This window comes from Terrapene carolina, unplaced genomic scaffold, assembly GCF_002925995.2.
Source record: "Terrapene carolina triunguis isolate 2854851 unplaced genomic scaffold, T_m_triunguis-2.0 Scaffold234, whole genome shotgun sequence".
Classification (NCBI taxonomy): Eukaryota; Metazoa; Chordata; order Testudines; family Emydidae; genus Terrapene; species Terrapene triunguis.
In genome coordinates this window covers 18150566-18164717 of record NW_020664585.1, presented here as the reverse complement: position 1 = coordinate 18164717, position 14152 = coordinate 18150566, and the positions used below count along the sequence as shown (strand labels likewise).

At 39.0% G+C, this 14152-nt stretch overlaps 1 protein-coding gene across 2 annotated transcripts in view; it reads left to right on the top strand.

Annotated features, from left to right (window-relative positions):
- The window catches only part of PI4KA (phosphatidylinositol 4-kinase alpha), a 91262-nt gene that overhangs the window by 7236 nt on the left and 69874 nt on the right, over positions 1–14152 (top strand). For both annotated transcript variants that reach the window (XM_024219476.3, XM_024219475.3), the window contains exons 4-13: positions 3155–3243; positions 3787–3859; positions 4262–4521; positions 5294–5360; positions 7559–7707; positions 8461–8526; positions 10372–10468; positions 10877–11068; positions 12540–12640; positions 13796–13925. In XM_024219476.3, the coding sequence (XP_024075244.1) occupies positions 3155–3243; positions 3787–3859; positions 4262–4521; positions 5294–5360; positions 7559–7707; positions 8461–8526; positions 10372–10468; positions 10877–11068; positions 12540–12640; positions 13796–13925 (1224 nt within the window). The remainder of the gene's footprint in view (positions 1–3154; positions 3244–3786; positions 3860–4261; positions 4522–5293; positions 5361–7558; positions 7708–8460; positions 8527–10371; positions 10469–10876; positions 11069–12539; positions 12641–13795; positions 13926–14152) is intronic.

Here is a 14152-nt window from a genome sequence, read left to right as displayed (position 1 = left end):
TATGCGCTACATATTTAGGATTTTCCCTTTTCACAGCAAGGCTATAGAAACTGGAAACTCCTATTTTTCCCTTCTTCAGGAAAGACTAAGCCCACCTGTCTGATATGTTTTTCGTAGGGCATTTCTCTCTCCTCTCAAATCTCACTTTCCTACCAGGGAACAACTCTGAACTTCATAGTTTGCAACTTTCTGACATCAGCTGGTTTTTGTACTTTCCTCTCCTACTGAGAATGTCCAGCCTTCTCTGTTTAAAACCTCTTAGAATGAGTTACTCAGGTTCTTTTCAGTTTCAACTTAGTTTCAGCAAGGATTGGTAGGGGTGCTTTATTAAAATCTTTGCCACCTGAAAGGCACATCTACTCAACCACTGTTAGCTGCTTTTTTTGTCCAAGAGATTCAAATGATCATAGAATCATAGAATATCAGGGTTGGAAGGGACCTCAGGAGGTCATCTAGTCCAACCCCCTGCTCAAAGCAGGACCAATCCCCAACTAAATCATCCCAGCCAGGTCTTTGTCAAGCTGGGCCTTAAAAACCTCTAAGGAAGGAGATTTCACCACCTCCCTAGGTAACCCATTCCAGTGCTTCACCACCCTCCTAGTGAAAAAGTTTTTCCTAATATCTAATCTAAACCTCCCCCTCTGCAATTTGAGACCATTACTTCTTGTTCTGTCATCCGGTACCACTGAGAACAGGTTAGGTCCATCCTCTTTGGAACCCCCTTTCGGATAGTTGAAAGCAGCTATTCTTCTCTTCTGCAGCCTCTCCTCATGAGTCACGTGCTCCAGCCCCCTAATCATTTTTGTTGCACTCCGCTGGACTCTTTCCAATTTTTCCATATCCTTCTTGTAATGTGGGGCCCAAAATAGGACACAGTACTCCAGATGAGGCCTCACCAATGCCGAATAGAGGGGAATGATCACGTCCCTCGAACTGCTGGCAATGCTCCTATTTATACAGCCCAAAATGCTGTTAGCCTTCTTGGCAACAAGGGCACGCTGTTGACTCATATCGAGCTTCTCGTCCACTGTAACCCCTAGGTCCTTTTCTGCAGAACTGCTGCCCAGCCACTTGGTCTCTAGTCTGTAGCAGTGCATGGGATTCTTCCATCCTAAGTGCAGGACTCTGCACTTGTCCTTGTTGAACCTCATCAGATTTCTTTTGGCCCAATCCTCTAATTTGTCTAGGTCCCTCTGTATCCTATCCCTACCCTCAGTGTATCTACCACTCCTCCCAGTTTAGTGTCATCTGCAAACTTGTTGAGGGTACAATCCACGCCATCTTCCAGATCATTAATGAAGATTGAACAAAACCAGCCCCAGGACCAACCCTTGGGGCACTCCGCTTGATACCGGCTGCCAACTAGACATGGAGCCATTGATCACTATCCGTTGAGCCTGACGATCTAGCCAGCTTTCTATCCACCTTATAGTCCATTCATCCAGCCCATACTTCTTTAACTTGCTGGCAAGAATACTGTGGGAGACCGTATCAAAAGCTTTGCTAAAGTCAAGGAATAACACATCCACTGCTTTCCCCTCATCCGCAGAGCCAGATATCTCATCATAGAAGGCAGTTAGTCAGGCATGACTTGCCCTTGGTGAATCCATGCTGACTGTTCCTGATCACTTTCCTCTCCTCAAAGTGCTTCAAAAGTGATTCCTTGATTTTTTCAAGGGACTGAGGTGAGGCTGACTGGCCTGTAGTTCCCCGGATCCTCCTCCTTCCCTTTTTTTAAAGATGGGCACTACATTAGCCTTATTCTGGTCATCCGGGACCTCCCCTGATCGCCACGAGTTTTCAGAGATAATGGCCAATGGCTCTGCAATCACATCCACCAACTCCTTTAGCACCCTCGGATGCAGTGGATCCAGCCCCATGGACTTGTGCTTGTCCAGCTTTTCTAAATAGTCCTGAACCACTTCTTTCTTCACAGAGGGCTGGTCACCTCCTCCCCGTACTGTGCTGCCCAGTGCAGTAGTCTGGGAGCTGACCTTGTTCGTGAAGACAGAGGCAAAAAAAGCATTGAGTACATTAGCTTTTTCCACATCCTCTGTCACTAGGTTGCCTCCCCCATTCAGTAAGGGGCCCACACTTTCCCTGACCACCTTCTTGTTGCTAATGTACCTGTAGAAACCCTTCTTGTTACTCTTAACACATCCCTAGCTAGCTGCAACTCCAATTGTGATTTGGCCTTCCTGATTTCACTCCTGCATGCCTGAACAATATTTTTATACTCCTCCCTGGTCATTTGTCCAAGCTTCCACTTCCTGTAAGCTGCTTTTTTGTGTTTAAGAGCAGCAAGGATTTCACTTTTAAGCCAAGGTGGTCGCCTGCCGTATTTACTATTCTGTCTACACATCGGGATGGTTTGTTCCTGCAACCTCAATAAGGATTCTTTAAAATACAGCCAGCTCTCTTGGACAATGATGCTATTGTCTTGTCTGCACTCCAGTCCATTATTGTCACCAGTGGATAACCTGTCAGGGTATAATGTGGTAGTGAAGTTGTTACTCATCAGCATATCCTGCCTTGCAGCCTATGTCAGTCCTGTCCTGTGACCTGATCCTGCGGCCCTTATGATTATTAAACAATAGGGTTTCTCCTGCATGTTGGGAAGACACTGGCTTTTCTGAAACAGATATGCTAGCTTTATAGGTTGTTGCAATAATGACTATTCCATATTAGCAAATCTTTCCGCTTCTGTTGCGCTTACTCCTTTTCCTTTATTGCATCTTTCATTAGTTCTCAGACTTGGAATCAGTATGCCTTTCTTTCTCGCTTTCTTTCAACACTGGAATTTGTTCATTGTCTGAATGTTAATGCCAAATGACTACTTTATTTTCAATCTTTGTCTTCTGCCATGGCTTATATATGAAACAAGGAATATTTATTATTCCCTCTAAAGCAACATATTTCTCTTGTTTTTCACTAATTACTGGCTAAAGGGTATGATTTAAATCTTCATGTATATGTGAGTTACTCATACACTGACTTGCTTGATTTAGCTGTGCCATGGGGCATTATTGAAAGGATGCCTTATGACTTCTTGTGACAATAATAAAATATTACTTCTTATTTTCAAATGGCTGACCCAAGTCCTATTGTAATGTTGTCTCTCCTCTCTCCACCCTTTCCCTCCCCGCTTCTGTAGGCATGCTTCCAGTTGCAGAAAACTTCAGCTTCTGCTTGGTGACTTTGTTGTCAGATGTTGCCTATAGGGATGCCACTCTTAGAGAACAGGTAGAGTTCACTGAAATTTTTCAATGTGCACTCTTAGACGTCTGTTGCTTAAATAACTATCTCAAAAAGGTGCAAAAAGGGTTTAAAATAAAGAATACCAAGGCTGCTTTTCTTCACAAAGGACGCGATCACATAAACACTGCAGTTGAATAACTTTACTTCTGTGAATAGTCCTGTGGTGCTCAAAAGTTACTCACACATGTCTTTTGAGGTTTGAGCCCAAAAACATTGCCCATAACAAAGCCAAGTGACTCAGAATTATTGTGTTTATACCGGAGTTGGAGATATTGCTTTCTCAAAATGCTAATGCTTATGAGTTTATTTAGGCTATTACTTTAGCTAAGGAGGCTTCTTTAGTTAAATGAGTTAGAGAGAAACATATCTTTCTTTCAGACAGTATCAAAAACCCATTCAATTTAAAATATGTGATGTTCAAAATTAATGTTTGCAAGTTTCATTTGACTTAATGTAATGATCTGGCATGTGCTAGCTTTAAAGTGTTCACCGAAGAATGTTTTTGTACGTCTTCCTTGGTTGTTGTAGGTTTTAGAGGCAATTCTGCAAGTGATGCAGTTCCTGCTGGGAATGTGCCAGTCCCCACAAAACCAGGAGAAAGGTATTGGAACAGTTCTTTAAATTGGTGTTGCATCTTTATTTTAGCATCATCTGAACTTCACTTGCTCTCTAACCTTCACCACCATGCTTTTTAAAAGGTGTATTATATAACTAGCATTCATCATTTGGGCTGTAATTGATGATAGAATGTCCATAATTGGTGAGAGCATTCTGTCTTTTGTTTGTATGCTGACTGGTAAATTTTGAGCTATGCTGAAAATACATATTTACTTATATGATGTAAATTTGCTGTTCTTCCTCTAATAATGCAAGTCTGGCTTTGTGATGTATACTGTGCTGCAATGCTTTTAGTGAGCTTGTAGCAAAGCTAGCAAGAGGAAGTCATAAGCTGCTAGTAGTATACTGTAGTAAGAAAGATACATGACCTAATTTTGTTTTCTAGAATACTTGTGCAAATATGCAGTCCCGTGCCTGATTGGAATTTCACGAGCATTTGGTCGCTACAGCAATTCAGAAGAGTCTCTCCTCTCAAAGCTTTTCCCTAAAGCTCTTCCACATTCCCTGAGAGTCCCGGAAGAACTTGAAGGAATTCGCAGACGTTCTTTTAATGATTTTAGATCAATTCTTCCCAGCTCTCTTCTCACTGTCTGTCAAGAAGGATCCTTAAAGAGAAAGACCAGCAGTGTGTCCAGCATCTCACAGGTTTGTGTGGCCACCTTTACAATGAAGACAGCGCTTAAATCCTTTTCTGTTCTTTGGTGGAATTAAGAGATGCTCAAAATTATGTCCACTGACAGTCATTCAGTGCTGTACTTGAACAGATTCAAAGCTTTCTCCCTTTTTCAGTTGTTCAGCTCTCCCTGAACCACAGAATAATTGATGACAGTTAAGCTAGCTACCTCCATATTAATAGTTTTTACTTAAAAGATCTCCAAGAATTTGCAATCATTAAGCCTCACACTATCCCTGTGTAGCAGGTATAATAATGCATACCTGTTTAACAGATGGGAAAGTTAGACAGAGAAGTTAACAGTTTGAGTTTTCAGAGGTGATGACCTCCGACAATGCCCTTTGGCTTCAGGAGGAGCTGTAAGCGTGCACCCCCTTTGGAAAATCAGACTTCAGATGACCTGCCCAGAATCACAGAATGAGGTATTAGCAGAGTTGGGCATATACCCCAGGAATCCTGATGACTACTGCATTCCGTTAACCAGGACACTCACTCCCTTCTTCATCAGTGCCCCTTTGTGTTTGAAGTTGTGGCCTGACTCAAGCCCGATCCTGAGAGTTACTAAACACTCAAAACTCCCATTGACTTCAGTAGCAGTTGGGGTCTCATCAGCACCTTTCTGGATATATTAATGATAATATGCATTTTTAAAAGAGAAAATATATTTGAGTCCATATCATCTTAGATTTCTCAAGGCTTCACCGGCCTTTAATGATAAAATGTAACTATTATCTTGTGTTTCAGGTCAGTCCTGAACGTGGAATTCCCCCTCCTAGCTCCCCTGGAGGATCTGCCATTCATTACTTTGAAGGTAAAGCTTCAGCTTCCAGTCTTTACTATTTTGCCAAAGAGCAGTGTGTTTTTTGTCACTCTTTACCAATAGGAAGGCTAGGGAACCCAAACCTCCGTGCATTCTCTTTGCCTTCAGGGTTGCTGGTAGTAATTCTTTGGCACGTATGTGGTAGAGTTCTGATACATTTTGCATTAACAAGTTATTGGATAATCTTTATTTCCAGCAATAGTGGTTTCCAACAACAATGTTTTTTTGTCTAGCTTCCAAGAGAGACATTTTCTGACTGCTAAGCAGTCTATGCCTAGTCCTAGAGAGCTTAATCACACTGGGGCAAAACATAGTTTAGAAGATTAGGCAGAATAACTTTACATAACAAATGTTTTATATTGTACTTCACTGTACAGCTAAAATGGCAGACTGAGGATTGGAATCTTGAATCCTGTTTGATGGCAAGTTGTATAAGCCCAAAGTAACGCACCTTACTTGAAATAAATTTGGTATGTGTAGGTTATAGGAACTCTTACTTTGGCGTGCCAAAATTGTGAACTGTCATGGAAAAGTCAGAGTTAAAACTCACAAAAGGGAGATCTTGAAAGGCTATACTGACTATGTATGTACTCATTGCTATGGATACAGTACTAAAATCAAGTGGTAGAATTCCAGCTGTGAATGAGATGAGCCGGTCACCTTTCAGTGGGCCACTTGCAGAGCTGAAAAAATAAATTGATACTCTTGATGAAGTGGGAGGAGAGTGAGCTCTGTACTTATTGGGTCTTTCATTGTCTTTTGGCTTTGTTTAGCCCTTTTGGGGGGGCCTTATTGCTTGGGCTGTTCCCAGCCTTTGACTGAATGGTGTTCTCCCTCTCCTGGGCAACTCTGGCTTAAGTTTGTCTTCTCCCTTTTATTTCCTATCTGTCCTTCCTATTAATTATTTCTGGAGGACTCTCCCTTCAGGATCAATAGTTTGAACAGGGGTTTCAGAGGAAGGCTGGCCTAATTACCTGGTCACAGGGCAGTTCATTTAATTCCTTCCTGTCTTAGGTCAATCTGTACAACCTGTCATACCCACCTACACCTCTTCAGCTCAGGTATTCACGTTTGGATTAAAAAAAAAAAAAAAAGGAAAGGGGGAGTTAGAGAATTCTTCTCTTACGCTGTTAATGAAAAATGTAGATGAATGGGGCATACTGTGGATTGGGCTAGATGTATGTGGAATTTCTTAGGGGTTCCCTTTCTGAACCATAGGAACTATAATACTGGAACAGACCAATAGTCCCTCTACTTAGGTATTTTGCTTTCAGCACTAGCTTCTATCAAATGCTTCAAAGGCAGATAAACCTTGCGTTATCCCCCATAATGCACCTGGACAATTACACACTTGTTGGTTTTTCCTGACTCGAGTTTGTAATAGTCTTACTTTCTGATGCAAGAGAATTGATGGCCTTTGTTGTTTTTATTCTATCCAAGACACAGGAGTTGGACAAAATATATATATATATATATTTTTAGTTTTTCAGTAAATAATACATTTTGAAAGTCTGTTAATCACAAGAAAAACACTGTATTAACTCACGCAGCTGAGGAGTTACAAAAAGCAAGTTTGTGATGCCAGAAAGGGAATGGGGTGCCAAAAGTTCATACGTGGCTTCTTGATGACCAGTGTACTCTAGTATTAAAACTATATATTGATTTCTCTTGTACCTTCAAATTGTAACAGTATCTTGGTTTCTATTTAAGATGGAAGGTGTAGTATGACTTTAAACTTACGTAGTTTTGCAAGATTTTCTCATTAATTTGTTAGCTAGTATTTCTACATTTCCATCCAAAATCATGTGCACAGAGGGTTTTTTGAAGTAAACATACTGCAGAAGTTGAGCAAAAGTCCTACCAAATGCTGTTTACAAAATGAATGCAAATATTTTTAACAGAATTTTTTCTCTAACCTTGGATGTATCAAATGGCTGAATCTGTAGTTCTAGTTTACATTAGATTATAGATGGATATCAATTATTATAGTTGTTATAGATTGATTCATCTTCTTTGGGAACTGGATTAAGCCCTTCATGGTTTATCAGGGATAGACCATTACCGTATTGAAATGTAAGAGCAAAATACCTTTTTTTTTCATAGTTTGCCCCAGAGTCTTCCTTCACATTTAACAAAGAACACAATAAACATTTTGAAATAACCTAATGTTATTGTGTTCTTGTCTGCAGGGTCCTACCTACCTGATGGGAGTGCATTGGACCCTGATTATTACTTCTCTACAATCAGCTCTAGCTTCTCAGTTTCTCCTCTCTTTAATGGTATTAGTAACAAGGAATTTGATATTCCACTGGAAATGCTCCGCCAGCTGCTGCTCATGGTACAGTATGAGCTGATGTTAAGGTCTGGGTTCTGTGTGCTCACTTTAGACACAGCAGTTGAGGGTATTTTGTGTAAGCTGCAGAGTGAGCAGCTTTCAGGTGTATAAGAGGAGGTGCCTTGTGTAATTAGGCAATGTAAGGTAGGGGTGTGTGTGTGTGTGTGTGTGTGTACACACACACACACACACACACACACACACACATATATGTATGTATGTATGTATGTATGTATGTGTACACACACACACACATATATGTAGGTTGTGTCCATGCTGTGTTTACCTTAGCATATAAATAGAAGGATATTTTTTCTATGCTATTATTAACATCAGGCCTTAATGATTAATATTGTTAATTAATATTGCTCATGAAATGTTAGTAATTTAAAGTAATAAAGTTAGTATTGAAATGTTTGCATTGGCAAAGCCATCTTGTTTGCACCTGACAGGCAAATTAATCTGATGTAACTTGAGAACAGTGCCATTTTCTAGTGGGGATGGTTTATTGGGACTGGATCTGATGGCAGAGCCTGGTGGCTCTTCTAGGCACATCCTGTGTAATTGCTCAGGGCCTTTGTGGTAATACAAAGGATGATAATAGGAATTACTATATAACTTTTTGCCGCCTTAATTTAGTCTGATGTTTAATATTCAAATGATTGAGTGCTTTCTTTGACCAGCCTAAATTGTGACGGTAAAACACTCTACCAAGACAATGCCAATGATAACACCAAACTTCTATTTTCTGTGTAGGTGAAACAGATTGTTGGGGATTCTGTTCTCAAAAGTTTAGATGCCGTTGTAGATGAAGTTGCAGAGGTATGTCTTAGTTTAATTTACCATTTGAAATGTTTAAAAACAATCCCACATGGTTTTTAAAGTCCTAACTATTGTGAAATCAAAGGTAAGAGATGACTAAAAATAAAATGAATAAAAATAAGGGACGTGATAAGGGACACTCAACTAATGTTTGGTTTATGCTTCTGATTCATAAGAATTTAGTTTTTTCAAAGCCTAAGACTAGTAGAAATATTTTCATTAACTTATGAGAAATCTGTGGAAATATTTGTTTTTAAACACACATTCCCCTGCAGCATTGGCATCCTAAGCACTTCAGCATGGAGAATTTGAAACTAGTTATTAAAATTCTTTGGAAAGAGATTTTATGCATATGTGGCGGACTTGTCCAGTCATTAGAGAGTATTGAGATGCATTTTGTAACCACATATCACAAATTGTTGGATATATATTACCAAATGATCCCTTGGTAATCCTCCTGGGGCTTCCCAGTGGAAGTGGTCACACAAAAGAAAACAAATTATTATTCTCCCATCTGCTAGTAGCTGCTAGGCTACTCATAGCTTCTCATTGGAAAAAGAAAAGTAGTCCACCTGTAGAAGAATGGTTAACAAATATGGGAGATGGTAGTAATGGAATAATTAATGCAACAATGTACCCAGTGAAACAGACTGAAGACAAATAGATACTTAGATATTTGGATACCATTTATTCAATACCCAGACAAAGTATGTTCATCTGGGGGGGAAAAAAAAAATCCTGCACACCTGTCCATTTTTTTTTATTATTAACATTTGGTAGACGTTAAATATACATAATCAGATATTTCACTCAAGTTTTAATAAAATCACTAGAAATTACATGTCATAGTTGTTGTAATCATGCTTATTCTGTAATATGGTAATACCCTGTTAAATAGAGAGAGCAGGTGATTATAATACTTTATAACGTCTCTTTAAAAAAACCTCACCATTGTAATTATTGCTTTGTTTCCGATATTTACATGGCAAGGATGTGTAAGCCTGTTAATACTTCCTAAATAGAGTAAACCCAAAGATTATTATTTTTTTTAAAGGTATAACTTTGGTAAAGGCCTTTAATTTAATTCCCATTCATTCTCACTTCCCGAACAAAACAAAAATGTGTTGACCTTCGTTTGCTTTTCACTGTTTTTGGCTTGGAAGTTCTTGATACTGTTGTATTTTCAAGATGTCCTCCAAGCTTAGCTGCTTTTGACCCAGTGAATGACTACGTTCAATGAACATATTTTGCATGGAATATAAGTCTTTCTGGGGCTAACTGATTGCTCACACTGTTTACAATTGCACAGCATCCTCTATCAACATCACCTCTAGTGATCTCAGAAATTTTAGACATAGAGCTGTTCTGAGCTGAGTGTATGTTCAGAGCTGTAGCAAACTCATATATTTTCATCTGTGGAAAAGAACTATGCTCTTGTCTACAGCCTTTCTTGCTAGTGCAAAACGTAGGTTTTGATGGAAACAACTGTCGTCTCTGTTCCTGCTTTTCCAATTAAAAATGATTTTGGAGTCTCTCATTAGACAGAGAATTTTGTTACAGTATGTGGTGTTTAAATAGATGGGATAGCTAAGTACTATTTAATGCATTGAACAGGTATAGTTGGCATCTTGATTAACTGTGAAGACAAAAAAAACCCAAACCCTTTCTGTGTGGTGTGTGATTATAATGTAAACAGTACCAGTTATCACAATTACATCTCTAATATAGAAAATGACAGTTACCTGATCTGAATAAGGGGTTTTATTTGTTCTTCAGTTTTCTATTTCATAGGAAAATGTTGTTTCGTTTCCTTTTGAAACTCACAGCTGTTTTTTACCTTTACAGATAAGTCCTAATGCAGATCTCTATTATAAAACATTCAGTGACCCTCTTTACCTTGCCCAGTTTAAAATGTTAAGAGACACGTTGTACTACATGAAAGGTACGGTACTTATAATAATATAACTTTCTACGAAGTAATATGATGGGGGAGAATATAAGCAGTGTGTGCATTGAATACTGTGCTCCAAGTGGCTGGGAAGGGTGCAGTGTTTCATGGGTGCTGAATGTATGCTATACAGTTTGTGAAGCACTTTGGTATAAAAGTTGCCCTATAAAATGTAATTATTTAATCTGTTGTAGTCATCTGCCAAGGGGAGGGACAATCAGCATTCAATTTGTTAATTTCCCAGTGGTCTTTGCTATGAAATTATTTTACTTCTCATTTGGAAAGAAATCTTTTATGAATGTTTTATATTTAATATAAAAATGGATTGATCTCATGTATATGCTATCTGGGGCACAGTTACTTTCTTTCTGCTAGAATATATTTTCCCTCTTATTCCTGCAGATCTTCCAAACTCATTTGTTAAGGAAATCCATGATTTTGTGCTGGAACAGTTCAACAGCAGCCAGTCAGAGCTTCAGAAAATTCTGCATGATGTAGATCGGCTACACAATGAACTGAGCCCTCTGAAATTGCGTTGCCAGGCTAATGCAGCCTGTGTGGATCTCATGGTGTGGGCTGTGAAAGATGAGCAAGGTGAAAAATACATGCTTCTGTCTCGTCAGAATGTCTTTTTGTCTTGCCAGAAGTGTTTTGTACAACTCATTCTCCATTGTCAGTAGTTGATGAAGGATCATTTCTATTACATGATGCTTGCCATAAAATACATTTAATGATAAACTTCAGGAATTTTTTTGCTAGAGAAAGCCAAAGAAAGTCAACCTTGCCAGAAAAAATGCAAGAGTCATTTTAAAATGCTTGTAACTCATAAGCTGGTTAACTGATTTAAAGGATTTTCTGAGAACTTTCTGAATTCAGAGACTAAGTTGTGTAAGTTTGGGGAGAATGCACTATGTTATTGCACCATGAAGTGCAAATCTAAATTCATCCTTGCCTACAGAGAGGCTTTGACATCTCCATAATGCAGAATATGTTAACTGTAGTTGCTATAAATCATTCTGAATATCTTTTTAATATAGACCTGATTCAGTAAAGCACCTAATCACGTGCTTTTAAAGTAAGAAAGTGCTTTTCTGAATAGGGATGTTTTCCTGACTTAAGGTCATACTATGTTTGTGTTATGTGGGATACTCTGACTTGAGTGGAAAGATCCCCCTAAAAGTGATATTTGCATTAAATCTCATACATTCTGCATATATTGCCGTTAAATATAACTTTACAGTATCAGAAATATAGGCATGGACATGCAAGATCTTCTAAAAATCTTGCAAAATTACTGATAGAAATCATGTGGAAAAGGCCCATTAGTTCATCCAGACGACGAATGTCTCAACAGGATGCTTCCACTTTTTCGTAGATATCATTGTCGGGAAGCTTTTCCTGATATTTACCTACATTTTCCTCCTTTCTTTAAATTTAAACTTCTACCCACTGATCTATTAAACATTTGTTTAAATATTTTAAATACCTGTAGATGGCTATCCAATTAAAAAACAAACAAACCCAAGCTGTCTTTGAGACCTGTAGCTATCTCAGTTCAGAATATTTGAAAGAACTGTTTATTGCAGATATTAATAAGATTCCCAAACTTTTTACCAAAATGTTACCAGCAAAGTTTTAAAGACTCCTAAACCATTCAAGCCAAATCAAAACACCACGGATAACATTCTGTAAAACTGAAATTATTCGTAAAAAGCAACAGAGGGTCCTGTGGCACCTTTAAGACTAACAGATGCATTGGAGCATAAGCTTTCGTGGGTGAATGCCCACTTCGTCAGATGCTCTGCCCACGAAAGCTTATGCTCCCAATACTTCTGTTAGTCTTAAAGGTGCCACAGGACCCTCTGTTGCTTTTTACAGATCCAGACTAACACGGCTACCCCTCTGATACTTGAAATTATTCGGAGTCTCTGCACTCTGGAGTAGGTGAATCCAGCAAATTCCCTACCTGTTTTATGGTCTTCAGTAAGCACATGGTACTAGCTAGGCTAATAAATTCACATACATTCTTCAGCTCTATTATTGATTTCCTTCTTTTGGAACAAAGGTGCAGAAAACCTGTGCATCAAGCTGTCGGAAAAGCTGCAGTCCAAGACCTCCAGCAAAGTCATCATTGCTCACTTGCCGCTGCTGATCTGCTGCTTGCAGGTCTGTCTTTAAAGGATTGAAAAGGAGTATTTTGATTTCAGCAATCATTTAGTAACATTGCTTGGGGGTTTACAGACTAATTTAACAGTTTTCTCATCTTCTGGTTCTATTACTACTTGCCAGTGTCCTCTGCATGTTAGGGGCTCGAAACCACAGTGAGGTGGTGCTTCCCAGAATCTACTTAGCTCAGATTTTCTTTGTGGGATTCAATCAACAGGTTATTGTACCAGCCATTTATTTCTGTCAACCCTGGGTTCATATTTGCTTTACCTGACCAATTTTAAAAAGTGAAGTGAGACTGGGTGGCTCCTGGGATTAGTCAAGATATGAAACCTTTCCCCTCTTGTTCACCAGTTTAAATCCAACAGAGGTTGGTAGTGGTCAAAACCTGAGACCATCTGATGATGCTTCAGTAGCCTGTGTGAAATTAATTAAATCGGACGCAAACCAGCCTAGAAAGTGAGGCGTCCCATTCACAAAGGCCCTACCACATTTGGAACTAATTAACCTCTTTGTTGGCAGTCTGTGTAAAGGGCAATGTGGAAAAAGTCCTGGAGATTGACCTGCCTTCTCATTGCTATGGTGATCTCTTTTCAGGTCAGAGTTGATTCATATTGGCAGGGTAGTGTGCAGAAACTTGCCCATGCTGCACATGATCTGTCGATAAATGTACGTGATCCTTTAGGATTATCAGTGTGGTGTTATCCTGGAGTAGAAAATTCATTTTTAAAAGGGAAAAAGGAGTATGGTGTTATCAGCCTCATTCTAGTTGGAAACTTATCCAATTTGCAAAACTAGTCCACAGTTGTCATTCTGTAATCAAGACCGGAATAGCAAAGACATGTTACTCCTCAGGGCTCTTTAAAATGTGTTTATTCCATAACTTTGCTTCCAGGGAAGCCTGTTCATTTGATATACTAGATGCTATCTTCTGAGAAACCCCTGGGAAGAAAAGGGCAAGAAATTGCTTACTTGTCATGCTGTCAGAGTGATCCTTTATATCAGAGGTTTGAAACATTCTTTCACTGGAGTACAAATCCCTCAGCAGTGATTTTTTTTGTTTTTAAAGCCATGAGCACACAGTTAAAATAAAAATAGGTTTGCTTATACAGCAAGAAAGTTAGAAGTTCTAATGCGTCAATTCTTTTCTTCTAGGGTCTAGGTCGTTTGTGTGAGAGGTTCCCTGTTGTGGTTCATTCTGTCACTCCGTCTTTGAGGGACTTCCTCGTTATTCCTTCCCCAGTGCTAGTGAAACTTTACAAGTACCACAGCCAGTATCATACAGGTAAATGAAAGCAATATTAGCTCCATCTATGGTCCAGTCATGTGGTGTACCACAAACAACATTAATTTGCTCTTAAATTTCCTTTTATTATTACAACTTACTTAAAGGTTTTTTCATTTTCTACCAAGTTATTTATTTGTGGGTTGGGTTTGTTTTGTTTTGTTTTGTTTTGGAGGAAGAGAGGGAATGCAAAAAAAATTCATGCAAAAATACACCCTGATGTCTCA